Below are 18,760 nucleotides of genomic sequence, written 5' to 3'. Positions count from 1 at the left end.
TAGTTAAAGGATCAATACATTACAATAGGAGAGGACGCCCCCTGCTGGACGCTGTGGTGTACTGCAGGTGTAAACAAAGGCACGTGTTTACAAAAGACACTTAATAAAAAAATGAGCCAAATTTGAGACACTTAACGAAAAAATTATGTAAATTTTTAAATAAAATGAGAAAAAAGATGCATTAAATAAAGTACAAGATAAAATAGAACAGTTTAAAGTGCTCATTTTACACTATTTCCTGATCCATGTCATAATATTGCGTCCTCATCGCATTTTTAAAAAATATTTATTTTTTTATTTTTCTATTTATGTATTTATTTTTCTATTTCTATTTATTTATGAATTTATTTTTCTATTTATTTATTTATTGTATTTTTATTTATTTTTCTATTTATTTATTTATTTATTGTATTTTATTTTATTTATTTATTTCAAGCACATGTATCAGGTACACTTAAAGCACATTTCACAAATTAATCCTTATATAAACCCCAAAACGAGTGGAAAGAAGAAAACTTATTAAATCCCACCCCTTAAGACATAAATTCAATGCTTTGTTTACGCTTCCTATACAGTTGAAAAAGAAAAAAAAAAAGAAAAATTCACATATGGTTGCACATAGCGTTAAAATAGTATAAAAAACAACAACAACAAAAAACCAAAATACTAAATATAAAGTAAATAAATAAAAAAAAGTCTTTGCTGGTAAAATCTTTTAAATTTGGAATCCTGGGGAAAATCTATCCATCCATCCATCCATCCATTTTCTTCCGCATATCCGGGGCCGGGTCGCGGGGGCAGCAGTCTAAGCAGGGAATCCCAAACTTCCCTCACCCCACACACGTCCTCCAGCTCCTCCGGTGGGATCCCAAGGCGTTCCCAGGCCAGCCGAGAGACATAGTCCCTCCAGCGTGTCCTGGGTCTTCCCCGGGGCCTCCTCCCGGTGGGACATGCCCAGAACACCTCCCTAGGGAGGCGTCCAGGAGGCATCCTGAGCAGATGCCCGAGCCACCTCAACTGGTTCCTCTCAACGTGTAGGAGCAGCAGCTCTACTCCGAGCTCCTCCCGTGTGACTGAGCTCCTCACCCTATCCCTAAGGGTGCGCCCAGCCACTCTGTGGAGGAAACCCATTTCAGCCGCTTGTATCCGCGACCTTGTCCTTTCGGTCATTACCCAGAGCTCATGACCATAGGTGAGGGTAGGAACGTAGATTGACCGGTAAATCGAGAGCTTCGCCTTCCGGCTCAGCTCCTTCTTCACCACAACGGACCGATACAGCGACCGCATCACTGCAGACGCTGCACCGATCCGCCTGTCAATCTCACGCTCCATCCTTCCCTTACTCGTGAACAAGACCCCGAGATACTTGAACTCCTCCACTTGGGGCAGAGACTCACCACCCACCCGGAGAGGGCAAACCACCTTTTTCCGGTCGAGCACCATGGTCTCGGATTTGGAGGTGCTGATTCTCATCCCAGCCACTACACACTCGGCTGCAAACCGCCCCAGTGCCTGTTGTAGGTCCTGGCTCGAAGAAGCCATCAGGACAACATCATCCGCAAACAGCAGAGATGAAATCCTGTGGTTCCCAAACCAGGCCCCCTCCAGCCCCTGGCTGCGCCTAGAAATTCTGTCCATAAATATAATGAACAGAACCGGTGACAAAGGGCAGCCCTGGCAGAGTCCAACATGCACCGGGAACAGGTCTGACTTACTGCCGGCAATGCAAACACAGCTTCTGCTCCGGTCATACAGGGACCGGACAGCCCTTAGCAAAGAGCCCCGGACCCCATACTCCCAGAGCACCCCCCAAAGGACACCACGAGGGACACGGTCGAATGCCTTCTCCAGATCCACAAAACACATGTGGACTGGTTGGGCATACTCCCATGAACCCTCGAGGACCCGATGGAGAGTATAAAGCTGGTCCAGTGTTCCACGACCAGGACGAAAACCACACTGCTCCTCCTGAAACCGAGGTTCGACTATCGGTTGGATCTCTCTCCAGTACCCTGGAGTAGACCTTACCGGGAAGGCTGAGGAGTGTGATTCCCCTGTAATTGGAACACACCCTCCGGTCCCCCTTCTTATACAGAGGGACCACCACCTCGGTCTGCCACTCCACAGGTACTGTCCCCGACCGCCACGCGATGTTGCATAGACGTGTCAGCCAAGACAGTCCCACAACATCCAGAGACTTGAGGTACTCAGGACGGATCTCGTCCACCCCCGGACGAGTCCGCCTTTCGAGTCCCCAGTCTCTGTTTCCTCCTCGGAAGACATGACGGGGGGATTGAGGAGATCCTCAAAGTATTCCTTCCACCACCCAAGAACATCCCCAGTCGAGGTCAGCAGCTCTCCACCCGCACTGTAAACAGTGTTGGTGAAGCACTGCTTCCCCCTCCTGAGGCGTCTGACGGTTTGCCAGAATTTCTTTGAGGCTGTCCGATAGTCCTCCTCCATGGCCTCCTTGAACTCCTCCCAACCCTGAGTTTTTGCCTCTGCAACCGCAAGAGCCGCGGCACGCTTGGCCCGCCTGTACTCATCGGTTGCCTCAGGAGTTCCACGAGCCAACAAGGCTCGATAGGACTCCTTCTTCAGCTTGACGGCATCCCTTACTTCCGGTGTCCACCACCGGGTTCGGGGATTGCCGCCACGACAAGCACCGCAGACCTTACAACCACAGCTACGAGCGGCCGCATCAACAATAGAGGTGGAGAACATGGCCCACTCAGAGTCCATGTCTCCAACCTCCCCCGGGATCAGAGAGAAGTTCTCCCGGAGGTGTGAGTTAAAGACCCCTCTGACAGAGGGCTCTGGCATTCCCAACAGACCCTTACGATACGCTTGGGTCTGCCAGGTCTGTCCGGCTTCCTCCTCCGCCAGCAGATCCAACTCACCACCAGGTGGTGATCAGTTGACAGCTCAGCCCCTCTCTTTACCCGAGTGTCCAAGACACGCGGTCGGAGATCAGATGGCACGACAACAAAGTCGATCATCGACCTCCGACCTAGAGTGTCCTGGTGCCACGTGCACCGATGGACACCCTTGTGCTCGAACATGGTGTTTGTTATGGACAAACTGTGACTAGCACAAAAGTCCAATAACAAAACACCACTCTGGTTCAGATCAGGGAGGCCGTTCTTCCCAGTCACGCCCCTCCAGGTGTCACTGTCGTTACCCACATGGGCGTTGAAGTCCTCCAGGAGAACAATGGAGTCCCCAGTTGGTGCACTGTCTAGTACCCCTTCCAGGGACTCCAAGAAGGCCGGGTACTCTGCACTGCTGTTTGGCCCGTAGGCCGACACAACAGTGAGAGACCTGTCTCCGACCCGAAGGCGCAGGGACGCGACCCTCTCGTTCACCGGAGTGAACCCCAACATGAAGCGGCTGAGCTGTGGGGCAATGAGCAAGCCCACACCAACTCGCCGCCTATCCCCGCGGGAAACGCCAGAGAAATGGAGAGTCCAGCCCCTCTCAAGAAGTTGGGTTCCAGAGCCCAAACTGTGCGTGGAGGCGAGGCCGACTATATCTAGTCGGTAATGCTCAACCTCCCGCACAAGCTCCGGCTCCTTCCCCCCTAGCGAGGTGACATTCCATGTCCCCAGAGCCAGTCTCCATGTCCAGAGATCCGGTCGTCGAGGCCCCCGCCTTCGACTGCTGCCCAAATCTTCATGCACCGGCCCCTTACGGATCCTCTTGCGGGTGGTGGGTCCACATGAGGACGGCCCCACTCACTCCTTCGGGCTGAGCCTGGCCGGGCCCCGTGGGGAAAGGCCCGGCCACCAGGTGCTCGCTGTTGAGCACCCACCCCAGGCCTGGCTCCAGGGTGGGGCCCCGGTAACGCCGGTCCGGGCGACGTAGTTTGCCTTGATTGTACTCTTTTCATAAGGGGCTTCTGAACCGCTCTTAGTCTGTCCCGTCTCCCTGGACCTGTTTGCCATGGGAGACCCTACCAGGGGCACGAAGCCCCCGACAACATAGCTCCCAGGATCATTCGGGCACTCAAACCCCTCCACCACGTTAAGGTGGCGGTTCAGGGAGTGGTGTGTATTGTTCCAAAAGGCTTCAAAAAACAAATATGCAAAAAAATTCAATTTAATATTTACATCACGGAAAGAATAACAAGTGTCATCCATCACAAAATGCTGTCGAAGCAGTTCTTTGGAGTGGAATATGCCTGAAAGACTTTTAAATGGACTTTGCTTTAGGGGAAATGGGAAGTTTCAAATAGATTGTACAGATTTGCTTCTTTGATGAAAACAGTGTGGATTTGAAATATAGGAGAAAAGAACATCATTAAAGAGTTGTCTAATTTTACAGTTTGGAAGTTTGAAAGTTGAGATGTTGAACCAATTTATCATAAACTTAGAAATAGTGGGACATCTACAGTTAAAATTATGGAATAGGAAGGAGACTGTGGGACCAAATACCCCATCAGCCATGTCATGAGTGTAAAATTCTACCCAAGAACTGGACTAAAGCTGAAGTAAAATTAAAGATCTGCAGACACATGTGTATTTCATACTGACACTGGTTTATTTGACATAAAAACATTAGGCAGGTGGAGTTTGGTACATGTGGATCTGTGCTGCAGTGAGAGACGGAGTCATTTTACTCAGGGACTGGAGGAAGTGTTTGTGTCTGATGTGAGAAGCCTCCATGTTTTCTTCTTCCAAAGCCAACAGCGCCGCCTAGTGGAAACAGAAGGGAAAGTATAAATAAATGCAAAGAGACAAGAAGTGTAGTTTACATTGTCATAAGAACAAATCAAACTAAGGAAATATATATATACATATATATAGACTAAGTGATAACTAACCATTAATTAGACTTTTTGGTTTGAGCAGCAGACACATAAATCTCACCTCTTTGCAGAGATTTTCCAGATCTGCTCCAGAGAAGAAATTTGTCTTTTGAGCTAGTTCCTCCAAACAAACATCGGAAACAGGCATCGGCTTAGTGCAGACCTTCAGGATGGAGAGACGGCTCTAGAAACACAAGAGAAAAGAGAAAGAAAAGTTGTGTAAAATGTTCTATATTATGCTAAACTGACTCTTGTGAGGTTTTAGCTTCTTCCCTCCTCAAAAACAGACCTGGAGTTGTGTTTTGTTTCATTCACACATGTTTGAGTAACACTTTATTATCAAAAACATTAGAGCAGATCAGAAAACAGCATAATACGGGACCTTTAAATAAATCTATATTGGGCTTTCAACAAGTAGGGTTTGAATAGGGCCCGGGAGAGATCTCTAGATTACTCAAACATGCATGGATAACATCTAAAACCTCTTCAGACAGGTTTTTGATGAGGGAATGATATTATAACATGGGAGAAAGATAAAAAAAAATCCATTTTGCATTTCCTCTTTAATAAAAGAGGAGGTATTATGAAGAAAACATTTAAAATCGTACCTCCTGATCTGGCGGTGGGATGTAGATGATGTGGTCCAGTCGTCCCGGCCGCAGCAGAGCCGAGTCCAGGGCATCCGGGCGATTTGTGGCGGCGACGATCATCACCTCAGAGTTACACACCTCCTCAAAGTCAGTCTGCAACACAGCGACGCCAAAGGAGTTTCAAAAGAGTAAAAATATTCTGTAATGAATTTGTCCTCAGAAAAAAATATACATTACAGTTACACGATTGTCAGTTTGCATGTTTACTGATCTGTCACATTTTTTCCCCATAATATTTTAATACTAAATAAGTCCCCTAAAAATATATAACTTGAACATAGGCTCCAGTTCACTTTATATATTAAAAAATTGCCACCCCTCTCTCTGTAACTGCTGCTGACAGACTTGTCCTTTTGGTCTTAAAATGTTCTGGTGTTTTTATTTCACTTTTGTGTCTGTAAATCAGGGATGAACATTAATAACAGACAAATCAGACGCGTAAATGTGCAAAGTATATTGAAAAAGTAATTAGTTAAATGTATTTCTCAAGGTGGTTAAGTAAATTATACCTTCAATTCTTCTCTCTCTGGATCCACAAATTTTCAAACTGTTTTTTTTTCTCCCGGTACTGAATTTATGTTTTGGTACGTGTTAAGATTACCAAAAGTATTGAAAATCAGATACACTTATCAATACTACAACTAGTGTCAAATCTAGATGCTCGTTTTAGTAAAAACGTCACATTCACAGGACAGAAATGAACCTTTCTTGAATATTTTTATAATGATGTGTCTCTGTTTCACAAGTATAAGACACATAGACTAGTATAAACACCATGGACCACGAAGAACCTACTGCACACTGAGGATTACACACATATAACACACACGGGAATAGAAAACATGTCATTTTAACAGTTCCCAACCCTAAACTCAGGTCTCTACACATCCAAACCTGCTCATGTTGATGTCCCTGGTCTTCTCCTTCGGCCTGTAGCACTCGTTTGCTGCCTCTCCTCTCCTCCGTCTTCAGCCCAACTCCATCCATCTCGTTTAGAAGCACAGACAGGAGCCGAGTCTGGACGCCGCTCGAGCCCGCCCCGCTCGACCGACAGCCAATCAGAGAGTCAATCTCATCCAGGAAGAGGACGCAGGGGGCGCAGGAGCGGGCCTGACGAAACAACTGCAAGAAAAAACAAGTGTTTTTTTGTTCTGGTAAGTAAAGGTGCACTATGTAACTTTTATTGTGGAGGGCGTGTCACTTGCTCGTTTCCATAGAGATGTATGCAGTATGGAACATTTCCTGCAAAACGTGTCTATCTCCATGGAGACAAGCGGGTGACGTGAGAGCTCAGACCTGAAAGGCAGCTCTGGTCACGGTAAGAAAACATGTTCAGGCATTTCTAAAGTGAATAAATGAACAATTATTAATGCTATACTGTGGAATATTCCAGGCAAAGCAATCGTATCATTTATTTAGAGAAAAACAGGTTGAGCCCCATCATAAAAGCTGCGATTTTGTTTTTTTTCCCTCTTCCTTTTAGAGTTTCTAAGAGTTTTTAAACATGTTCAGTAAAAAAAAACTCTTAAAAGCCTAATTAAATGACCAAATCATATAAATTTTGACCTAAAAATATCAAATTATTACTAAAACAAACACTTTAACTGAAGCTGGACCATGATTAATTGATTGATGAACAGCATTACTTTAATTTTGTCTTGTTCTAAGTCCCACCTGAGCCAGCGCCTTCTCCGAGTCGCCCACGTAGGGGGAGTAGAGGTCGGCCCCGCTGACCGACAGAAAGGCCCCGTGGCTGGACGCGGCCGCAGCTCGGACCAGGGTGGTTTTGGCGCATCCTGGGGGTCCGTACAACAGCACCCCCCGGGAACGAGACAAGCCCAGACGCCCGAACGCATCAGGGTAACGCAGGGGCCACTCGATGCTCTGCACAGGGACAAGAACAAGGAAACTGAGACAACAGCGTTAAGGCAAAGTAACATGAAAATAAATATATATACACAAACTCTAATAATAAAAAACATTAAGCTTCATTCACCAGTTTCAGATATTAAGTCTGTGTTTAGTTGTTTTAAAGATTCACTATGCAGCTTTTTCCATCATCTGCTTGTCTTTTATGTATTTTTGGCAATCTATATTAAGTTGAATTATAGTTTACGTTTTATCCTTCATTTTTAGACAAGTTCCCCTTAGACCACATGTGTCAAACTCAAGGCCCGGGGGCCAAATGTGACCCGCCACATCATTTTATGTGGCCCGCAAGAAGATATTTTAAAATGACAGTCATGCCTTTTAATTTAAGTCTATACTGCTTTAATGTGTGCACTGACAATAAACTAATGAGATTTCACAGCAAGTGGAACTGAGAAATATATGCAAATAATCATCACAAAATATTCATGAAGAGGAAAATTGTCGGCATGGAAGGAAGTTGGGAGGAAAAAAGGTGAAGGTGAATATAAGTTTGTGCTTTGAGGAGAAAAACCTGTATGTTTTTTGTGTTATGAGGCGGGGTCAGTACAGTCTACGTCGACATTCGGTTACATTTAGTGATATTAACTCTGCCGCACAGTCACATCTGGCCATTTTGCTGATGTGGCCCTTGGTGAAAATGAGTTTGAGGCCCCTGCCTTAGACCATCTACATTTTTGTTCATGACGCGCTTGTGTCTTTCTCACAACTATGAGAGGGATTACACAGACTTTTTCTTTTGCTTGTGCTTGTAGTACCTGTCTGAGTTTGAGTTTGACGTCGTTCAGTCCTCCGATCTGGTCCCAGGACACAGGGGCGAGGTCGATCTGTCCCAAACTGCCCCTGAGACACGAGGGACCCACTATTTTTAGAGCCTCAGTGAAATGCTTCATAATCACAGTCTGCTCTCCCGAACCCTGGGAAGACAATATGAATAGACACAAACTAAATGTCCACAGCTTGTTATAAAAAACGACAACAACAGCATTGTGGAGGAGCAGCGGCTCTACTCTGAGCTTGTTGTCCTATCTCTAAGGGAGCACCCAGCCACACTGTGCAGGAAACTCATTTAAACGCTTAAATCTGCCATCTTGTCCTTTAAGTCATTATCCAAAGCTCATGAGCAAAAGTGAGGATATGAACAGAGATCTAAACCAGGACTAAACAAGGACTAAACCAGATCTAAACCAGGACTAAACAAGGACTAAACCAGAATCAAACCAGGACTAAACCAGATCTAAACCAGGACTAAACAAGGACTAAACCACAACTAAACCAGGACTAAACAAGGACTAAACCACAACTAAACCAGGACTGAACCAGAACTAAACCAGAACTAAACCAGGACTAAACAAGGACTAAACCACAACTAAACCAGGACTGAACCAGAACTAAACCAGAACTAAACCAGGACTAAACCAGAACTAAACCAGGACTGAACCAGAACTAAACCAGAACTAAACCAGGACTGAACCAGGACTGAACCAGGACTGAACCAGAACTAAACCAGGACTGAACCAGGACTAAACCAGAACTAGAACAGGACTGAAACAGGACTGAACCAGGACTGAACCAGGATTAAACCAGGATTAAACCAGGACTAAACCAGGACTGAACCAGGACTAAACCAAGGACCATAGGTGCGAGTAGATTGTCTGGTAAATCCTGCCTTTGCACTCAGCTCCTTCTTCAGCACCACACTCCAAAACAGACGATGCAGTAATCAGCTCATAAAAGACATGAATCGTGATCTGGCTCAAACTAAATCATGATATAAATGTTTAGGCCTCTCCTCCTGCCCTGGATGTCACTGACTCATGCAGCGTTCCCAGTCGACTTGCAGACTCAGTTTGTTTTACCTTTGCCAGTTCCCGTATGCTGCTCATCGCTGCCTCTCTGCACAGGGCGCTCAGGTCTGCTCCCACATAACCTGTTGTCCTCTGAGCAAGTTCTTCAGCATCCACAGAGGAACAAACTGGAATCTTCTCAAACAAAACACTCAGAATCTGCCTCCTCTGCTGCAGAGTGGGAGCTCCAATGACGACCTGAGAAATAGACATGACAAAGGCCTTTAATTTAGATTATAACTAACATCACAAACTAAAATGGAACCAAATAAACTAACACAGAAACAAACTTGTAATGGATTCATGTGACATCACCATCAAAATTGACCATCGTTTCCATGGAAATAGAAAGTGAAAAACCATATTTCAGAACATTCTCCATCGAGATAGACAGGTTTTATGCCATTTTACTGTGGAAGATCATAGCCATAGGGAACAACATTTCCATGAAAGCATACGGGCCAAATAAGAGTCAGGTTTGTGGAGATGCGAGCCACTCAGAGTAAGGACGCATGTTTTTCAGTGCGATAAACACAACCCAAATAAAAAAATAAATAAACATGCTTTTATATTAGTCTGTTTTTTGGCTAAAAAGTCACATACTGCGGCTTTAAAGGAAAAATGGAACAAACTTATGCTGCCGTCCAAACAGATAAATATTTTTTGCACTTTAATCTACAAGTAATATATTTTTAAGGACTTGTTTTGATGCATCTTGTTTTTTTTGTGGGAAGCATTATCTGATTATTGTTTGCAGAAGACAGAAACAGGCAAAGGCTTTTTTACATACAGATTATTCTAAAGTTATCAACACAATAAAATATAATATAAACATTTTAAGTAAACATTTTAAGTACAACTACACATCTTCCATAAAAACTATCGGTTGTGTGTTTTCTCTCTCAGTCTCATACCTCTCGGTCGAATCTCCCCGGCCGTCTCAGAGCCGGGTCCAGGCTGTCCGGTCGGTTGGTTGCCGCGGCAATCAGAAAACGATCCGATTGGTCCATTCCGTCCATGAGCGTGAGGAGCTGAGCCACGAGCCGGTTCTCTGCTGCCGCGGCTCCGGCTCTTCTGGGACAGAGGGAGTCCAGTTCATCCAGAAACAAAACACAGGGACCGTCTTCAGACATGGAGCGAGCGCTGGCGAAAACAGCACGAAGCTTCTCCTCGCTCTCCCCCGGCCTCGCGCCCACGATCTGGAATGAACAGGAATAAGAACTTTTATTTTATATTTCAAATCTTTTTATTAGCATTTTTATATGTGCAGTGAGAGTGAGGGGGATAACATTAAAAAGCGAATAAAATACAACAGAGATGGACAAATGCATAGTAGTAATAACTGTAAAAAATGTAAAATTACCAAATAATTAACACAAAAATAAAATAAAGAAAAAAATCTATGTTTAAAAAGGGAAAGGAAAGAAAGTTAGATAGATAGAGAGGTAACAATTTTTAAGAAAGGTTTTGACTTTCTTTAGATTTCGAAGCAGTTTTCTTATAGAGATTTACAACTGAAATTGTTAGTTTTTGGCATTTTGTGAATAATTATATGATAAGTGATTATTTTTGTGCTTCTTGTTTGTCTTAGCTTATTTGGATCAGTTTGCAATTATGATATGTTGACTTTGTTTAAAGTCTCTGCTCTGACAATGGTTGGTTTCAAATGGAAAATACTCAAATTTATATAAACAGTCTAACATAGGGACTGAGGACGCTGTATTGGTGCATATTAATGAGAAACATAATGTTATTTTATAGACAGATGAGCAACACACAACATACAAAATTACTTAAAAAAACAAAACAAAAAAAACATATAATTTTTACGTCAATTTAGTTTTAAGTCTCTACCTCGGGCCCGTGCACCATCACCAGGCTGGCTCCCACTTCCTGGGCCACACTGCGGATCAGCTGAGTCTTTCCCACTCCAGGAGGCCCCAGTAGCAGCACCCCTCTGGGACAGGATAGGCCCAGGGAACACATGGTCTCTGGGTAAATCAACGGCAACTGAAGCATCTCCCTCAGGGACGACCTGACCTGAAAGGTTAAAGACAATCGATACTGATGTGGTGGAATATTCAGCTGTTACCATGGTGACACAATGCACACATTAGCAAACACAGCCGAAATGTTTTAAGACTGTCTGAAAACTCAAGAAAAAATACAAAACTGTAGAAAACAATAAAACACAAAGATGCCCTGCCAAGTTAGAACCAAAAGTGAGGGAGAAGAGTTGGATTTTTAGTCTGTTCTTAAACTGCTCTACAGACTGAGAGGATCTGACAGGCAGAGGGCGCTGTTCCGTAGTGTCTCTTCTCCTGTAAAAGCCCAAAACACTAAATCTAAAATGTCAAAGAGCTGCTACAGTTTAAGAACAAATATAAAGGTCGACAACACTAAATATTTAGTTTGTACCTGACTCTAAAACAAGAAACTCAAGTCAACAGCAGAAAGCCAGTGAAGAGTGAAACCACAGGCCACTGCAGACACACTCACATTATCACTGATTAGACCTGTCAAAATAACATATTCTGAAGTTTGATATATATCGCTGAAGTAAATATTGATGGTAAACAATAATCTTGAAACTCATTTACGCCACTGACACAAAAACCAAGAGCACAAAAACTATTCTACATCTGCAATATTGTTAAAAATCATGAGATGCAATCAATAAACAGCAAAATGAAGCACTTGTTAGTTTGCATCTGTAATGAATCAGACAAGATATGAATTCAAACTTTTACATCTTAAATCTTATGGTATAGCTAAAAAACAACCAAAAAATTCCCAGTTGTGCAAAGAAAAAGTACACATAATAAATATTGACCCTAAAAAGTATAGTTCCATCTTTCATAAATTGAATAAGTGGATATAGTGATTAACATGACAGGCCTAACACTGATACAGATTTTGGATCAGGCACAGATTAATTGAACCTTTCCCTCCTTAAAGAACATGTTTCTGAGTTTGTGTGTTGAGAATATACATTTTTGTTGGGTGAGTAGACCTATTGTTGGCTAATAAGCTAGCTAAACTCCGCACAGTCACAGCAGCAACGAAGAAATTACTTTCACTTTCCATTTTGCTGTATAAAGATAATTTGAGCAGTGTCTGTTTAGAGTGTTTAGAAAAGCACTGTATAAATAAGCTATACACATACAAAAATATGTGCAAAAAAAGAAACACATTTTCTCTGTGAAGCTGCTCATAAGTCGGAATGTCGAGATGCATTTTTCAAATAAAATGATGTCTGTGCCAGGTGAGTAGATGGGGGCGACCAAGGGGTCTATTGTCCCGGGCCCCAGCCTCTTAAGCATCCAGAACAGGACTCTCTTACTATTAAATTGTATTAGAGGGGGGACCAGGTGAGACTTTTTTGCCCTTGGCCCTCAAATTTCTGTCATCAGGCCTGATCCTCATCCTCTATCAGCAAAAAGAAACTCACCTATCCCCATTTATTTGCATCAAGCAATAGTCAAATGAATAAACTGACCTCATCCAGACCACCCAGAGGAACTGTGTTGTTTTGTTGTTGGACTCCTCCCTTGAAAAATCTCAGCGTCTTGACTCTTAAAATCTCCACTCCAGTTTTAGACGTTACAAGTCCACATCTTTCTGAATCCGGATTAACTTCCTCGATTATGGCATATTTAATTTCTGTCCCATAATCTTCCAGGTTAACCGCATGGTCCTTATGTACATATACTCCCTTGAGCATGTCTTTTACAAGTTCATGAATAACACAGGGAGGAGTGTTGCTTTTAAAATCAGAACTTTGGACCACTACTGTGATTTTGATGCCTTTGAGCTTGGGACATTGCACCGGTGAGATCTGGTTTATATTTATGTGTGAAGAAGTAGACTGGTGAAATGTAAGATTTGGGGAGCAGGATTTTGGGTCCATTTGAATAAATCCTTCTGCACAATCAGGGCGGGGCCATGCAGTGCAGAGATAGCTCGACTCGGATATAGAGACCAAAAGGGGGGAGCTCAGATTTAAGCCCAAAGATGACATCAGTCCTGGGCCCAATCTGCAGCGCTGAGAGCCCCGGTCACATGGATCCACAGACAGCACCCGCAACAAGTCCATAGTCATGACTTTACACTAGAAAAGAAATACAAATATATATATAAATAAAAATATACTTTCTCTAAATAATTGGAATAATCGTGATCCCATTTAAAGGTATGTTTTAAACAAGGTAACAGCATTATAACATAGATAAAATCTTAAAAGAAGATATTTTGTGTGATATAAGACCTTAAAGTGACTTATACAGATTTCTTTCATGTTTTATTTTTACTATTATTTGATTATTTATTTGTTTTTCATTAACAAAATTGACTACTTCTTCCACTACTGGGTTTAGCACAGTATTTTCGAGTATTTCACAATGTATCAATTATCAATACTGATTAATATTGCATTAGATTTGTATTGTATGTAGACTAAATGCTTTTACATGAGTTGCTTGTTTAGATTGAGCAACTGCACATTTGTATTATTTAAGAAAAATGCCGTTAATAATGTTTAACTGCCTTAGTTGTTAAAGCACTGATATGAAATGAATGAGAATAACAGATTAACCACTGTCAAGACTTAAGCTAATGGTTAAATGCTACTAATAAACGTGTTCGCTCTCAAATTGACATTATTTCTGACCTTACAATGCAAATCGATGACTCCTAACTAAAGAAGCAGAGTTTTAAACCTTATTCGTGTAACGTCATGGTTATAAACTCCCAAACTGAACGAAACAAGGCAAATGTTTACAAAAGTCCATGCGGCTGGTACGCGAGGAGGTTGGGCAAACATAACTACTTCCGGTAACACGTAAACTACTTCCGCTCATAAAATAAAACGTTAGGAAAAGTTGATAAATATTGTATTGTTTAGGGTACCTTATTCTTTTGTATTTTGCTTTTTCTTCAATAATAATAACATGAAAAATAATACAAATAAAATAAAATGTTATGAAAAATTTAGAAAAAAAAAATCATATTAATATACTTTTACGAACAACAAAATATACACGATTGGACGAAAATGTGTTTTAATACAGAATTTATTGCGAAAATTGTTTTAGAGCTAAAAAACAGTAATTCCGGGTAAAATTTTGGTCGGACAACTGTTTCCTTGAGTTAGTTTTACTGATGCACTGCTGTCACCTCGTGGTCAAAGTAGAACATTACACCTTCAAGTAAAAATGCAGATTTTATGAAAATAGTGAAAGTGGAATGTGTAAGAATGCATTATATTAATTATGCAAAGGTATGGCATGATTCACTAAACTCCCAAACAATACATGAGGATTTTAACTTGAATTTTCCTGTGATAAATTGAAATTATTATTGAATTTAGCCTTGTAATTTACAATATTATAAAACATTATCAAGTAATATTTAAATTAAATCAGTTTAGACATCAGAGCTGGACATATTCTGACGTTTATATTATATAGGTCATTGATTACTGATGGGAGCACTGTATTTTTCCGGTGACATATTTCCACAGCCCTCTATGGCCAGACGGTCATAATCGCTTTACTCTGTGCGCTCTTCCTAAAGGATTCTGCCTCTCTGTGGTCAGCCGGTCGGTCACGTGGTTCCCAAATCTCCACAAATAGCGCAGCGGCGGAGATATCTGAGTGCGGAAGGCCTTGGTTGCGCCTCTCTTTCAGCGGGACGTGCGCACTGACTTCACCGGGCTGAGCAGGCCGTGTCTCCGGTGAACTACCGCTGCAGACGGGGGAGAGTGTGTGCCACGTTCATCTGCGCTGTCTCGACGCACAAAGGCAAGTCTGTAGATGAGATAAAGCCGCGCGCGCTGCAGCCAAGGCCCGGGCGCTGCTGAAGGACAAGGGCGCATGGCGACTCCAGGGAACGAATGAATGACAAAAGCTCCTTGTTGTTGCAGTTTGGGTCGATGCTGCACGAGCGGGTTGAGTTTGCGTAACGTTCAGATGTGCGTGCGTTCACATGAAAGCACAAAATGTATCCAACGAGTGAAACATATGAACACAGCTCTATATATGGCACAATGTGAACGCCACGTCGGGAGCGGCTGGTTTTGTGCAGCCAGCAGCTCCTAGAACGTCTGCACCGTGACGCCTCAGACTTTTTACGCGCAAACATGAGGCAGTCGTCCAGTCAAATGAACGTTTACACCGCGCGAGAGGCTGATTTAGTGCAGCTCCAGAGTGATTTGTGTCAGAGCTGCACTTTTAAGATTCTAAACTGGAGTAACATGGCTGACTTTTGCAGAAATGAAACAAAAAAAGCAATAAACAAAAGCAAAAACAAACGTTGGTCAGGGATTGGAGCTTTTGTCCAATCTGTGCACACTGTCTGCTGTTGCCCTTGAGCCAGACATTGCATTGAACGTTGTAAAAGTAGTTTTCAAGTTCAACCGTTGAGTATTTGAATTTTATCAGCTGTATTAATGTTTTATGAGCTTGATTTCTTAATTGTAGAGCTGATCTTTTGCTGTTTGCCTCTGTTAAGGTCACACTGCCCTTTCAGAGACGTTTCAGTATTTTTATGTTTTTTTATCCTTTATTATCCAACAAAATCATATTTATATAGGCTCTAAACTCAAATTAACCTTTGAAATCTGCAGATATTCACTTAAAGGCGGCATGCCCGGTGTCTTATCTGCTTTGCCCTCGTTCATTCACATTATCAAAGCTCTTTAGTCGCTCCACACACTGAGTTGGCACTGCCCCCTGCTCCCTCATAACTCTGCCAACTCTCACGAACAACTCCAGCGCCTGTAACCGACCCCCTACCCCAGCCTCGGCCCTTTGCCCCAGCGTTAGTTCCCTGTAGCTCTGAGCAGGACGGGGGACAGATTTTTGGGATGTAACGCAGTAGCAGAGGCGTCGATCTAACCTCCCGTCTAACTGTTTGTATTGTTGGTTTATACAGAGGCTTTGGGAGCAGCCGCCATGTCCACCCTTCTGCGCTGCATCTCCTCTTCTGCTGGGTTTGTCCGGCGAGGGGCCCGGCTTAAACTCCCAACCAGGAGACAGTTCAGGACTTTTCCGGTTTTATGGGACCAAAACGTCTCCAAAGGTAAGACTTGTGTGTTTTTCCATAGACGACACTTTACCATATGTGAAATTTGAGCTTGATTTCCTTAAGGTCATTTGGTTTCATTTTGAGGATGGTATTTATTATTTATGAGTTCATGTTGACATTTTAAACAGTTTAAGTGGTTAAAATAGTTACAGAAATGGAAAGTGGAAAGTGTTTGACCCACTGAGCGGTGAACGTAAAGGAGGTCACATAGAGGTGACACGAGGAGGAAGTGAGTGAGACTCAACATGGGGTGTGTGTACATCTAGGGCATGGGAGTTTTTTACAGTCCAGATGTCGTTTTGACAGTGTAGACTTGTCTGTTTTTACTTTTAAGCGAATGTTGCGCTCATGTCTTTGGTTTTGACCCACTTCAGACCTAGTTTGCATCTTTTGCAGCTACATGTGGTGAAGTAAAGTCCATAACTAGGCGTATTTGAACACATTTGTCTGCTTTGACCGTCATTTTGGTTCCTAAATGAACTCCTTTACATATAATTTTCAAATCTTTCCACAGTGAATGAGCTGCACTACTGTATGAAATAAAACTGCATTAGAACATGACAGACTTTTTCCCTTAAGCCTGGTTTAAAATCATATTTAGACATTTATTTATGTATTTTTTTTAGTTATACCTGTTTTTCTGTTTTGTCTTTTTGTCCTGTGCATAGGCCAGTATTTTCTGAGGGGACGCTCAACACATTTTAAAGACTAGAATTTGTAAGATTTTGCGTGTATTATTATTTTTGAGCAAGTTTTGAAATTGGCAAAACAAAGTGACACAGAAAAATGTTGTCTACAGTCCAAAATTAACTTAAAGCTACATTATGCAACTTTTCTGGTGTGACCATCTGCTTGTCTCCATGGAAATGTTATCGTTTTGCCCGTAAGGTTCAACCGTATGGAATTTATCGGTTTTGCGTGTGTGAACTTGCAGGTGTTAGAAAAAAAAACACTTTTGAAAAACCTGCTTCTCACTGAGAGCAAGAACACTTCTCCACAGCTCTGACCTGTAACTTGGCCTGGGTGACCTGCTTGTCTCCATAGCGATATGGCGGTAATACAACTTCTGTGGAGTTAAACGGCGGCTCACATCCAAAAGAAAGTCTCCGTAGTGATGGATGCGTTTAATATCCCGTATTTTCCGGACTATAAGTGTCACTTTTTTCATAGTTTGTCCGGGGGGTGCGACTTTACTCAGATGCGACTTATATGAGCAATTATTCAAATACATAATTTCACACTACCCACTCCAGGGGAAGATGAATGTGGCCCTCATACTGGTACAAGTCTAGAGTGCTCTTGTGCAGTTGTCAGAGTTGTTCAGAAGCGACACCGAGGATGAAGAATTCAATGGATTTAGTGATTTAGAGTGAGATCCAGAGTAAACTTGTTGCTGTTTTTTTTCTGCTTTATTTATCCGATTAACTGTTAATATCTCACGTTAACAAACCAGACACGTGTTCAGTTCTGTCTATGCTTCATGTAGTAGCTCAAGGGTGTCAAACACATTTTTACCGAGGGCCACATCAGCACAACGGCTGCTCAGAGGGCCACATGTAAAATAATTGTAACTACTTTTTAATTCACTGTTTCTGTATGTATTACTTATTCAAGTTACAAGTATTTCATACTCATTTGCATAGATGTAAAAATATGGCTGTGTAATGCATATCGCTTGATAAAATGACATGTTAAGACCATCATACCTTTTAATTTACCCTGTCGAGGGCCACAGAAAATGATGTGGAGGGCCACATTTGCCTTTCAAGATAAAATGTCTGTTCTTAGTCTTGGATTTTGTAAAATAAATTTCCCCAAAAATGCAACTTGTACTTATACTCCAGTGTGACTTGCATATGTCTGATTCTTCATTATTATGCATTTATTCATTGTTGCGACGTATAGTCTGGAAAATACGGTGTAATATATTATGGAACATTCCAGGAACTAACATTCCAGCACGTGGCAGACTCCCCATCAGAAAAGTTACAGTGAATCTTTTAAAGCACGAGAAAACACTTGTACAGTACTGTGAAATAAAAAAAAACAAACAAAAAACTTGTAAGCCGCTCCAGTAGATTTTTAGTTTAGTCAAAACTTTTAGTCATTCAAAGTTTCCTCTGTGTGTGTGTGAGCGGCCCCTCTGCGTAGGGGTGTGTGTGTGTGTGTGTGTGTGTGTGAGCGGCCCCTCTGCGTAGGGGTGTGTGCGTGTGTGTGTGAGCGGCCCCTCTGCGTGTGTGTGTGAGCGGCCCCTCTGTTTGGGACCGGTCCCTCTGAGTTTGGCTCTGGTCCAATCACCTGCTAAAGCCATCTCCATGACGGCGAGGTCACCGTGCCGTGTTTGGACAGAAATGTGAAACCTGATCCAGTCCCACGTTTCACAGTCCAGTCACACAAGCACAGCCCAGAGACGGCCCTCGTGGAATCATGTGACCATCATT

General features: G+C 42.7%; 2 protein-coding genes across 3 annotated transcripts in view; one reads left to right on the top strand and one right to left on the bottom strand.

Annotated features, from left to right (window-relative positions):
* Window positions 1–4,525: 4,525 nt before the first annotated feature.
* Window positions 4,526–14,053, bottom strand: spata5l1 (spermatogenesis associated 5-like 1). 2 transcript variants are annotated; one of them, XM_033991734.2, is made up of 11 exons: window positions 13,903–14,053; window positions 12,733–13,344; window positions 11,088–11,273; window positions 10,148–10,432; window positions 9,246–9,431; window positions 8,145–8,303; window positions 7,132–7,341; window positions 6,352–6,579; window positions 5,416–5,550; window positions 4,869–4,991; window positions 4,526–4,694 (listed from the first exon to the last, which is right to left on the bottom strand). In XM_033991734.2, the coding sequence occupies exons 2-11, from the start codon at window positions 13,333–13,335 to the stop codon at window positions 4,557–4,559; spliced, it is 2,253 nt and encodes a 750-aa protein (XP_033847625.1). In that variant the 5' UTR covers window positions 13,336–13,344; window positions 13,903–14,053; the 3' UTR covers window positions 4,526–4,556. The 2 variants fall into 2 exon arrangements, with proteins under 2 accessions (XP_033847625.1, XP_055086986.1); XM_055231011.1 differs by having other exon boundaries at window positions 13,952–14,053.
* Window positions 14,054–14,857: 804 nt separating this feature from the next.
* LOC117385969 (NAD(P) transhydrogenase, mitochondrial-like) overlaps window positions 14,858–18,760 on the top strand; it is a 39,435-nt gene continuing 35,532 nt past the window's right edge. The window contains exons 1-2 of the mRNA XM_033983269.2: window positions 14,858–15,034; window positions 16,167–16,313. Coding sequence (XP_033839160.1) covers window positions 16,187–16,313 — 127 coding nt within the window. The 5' untranslated portion in view covers window positions 14,858–15,034; window positions 16,167–16,186. The remainder of the gene's footprint in view (window positions 15,035–16,166; window positions 16,314–18,760) is intronic.

Source organism: Periophthalmus magnuspinnatus, chromosome 3 (genome assembly GCF_009829125.3).
Source record: "Periophthalmus magnuspinnatus isolate fPerMag1 chromosome 3, fPerMag1.2.pri, whole genome shotgun sequence".
Taxonomy (NCBI): Eukaryota; Metazoa; Chordata; class Actinopteri; order Gobiiformes; family Gobiidae; genus Periophthalmus; species Periophthalmus magnuspinnatus.
This window is presented reverse-complemented; position numbering and strand designations above follow the sequence as displayed.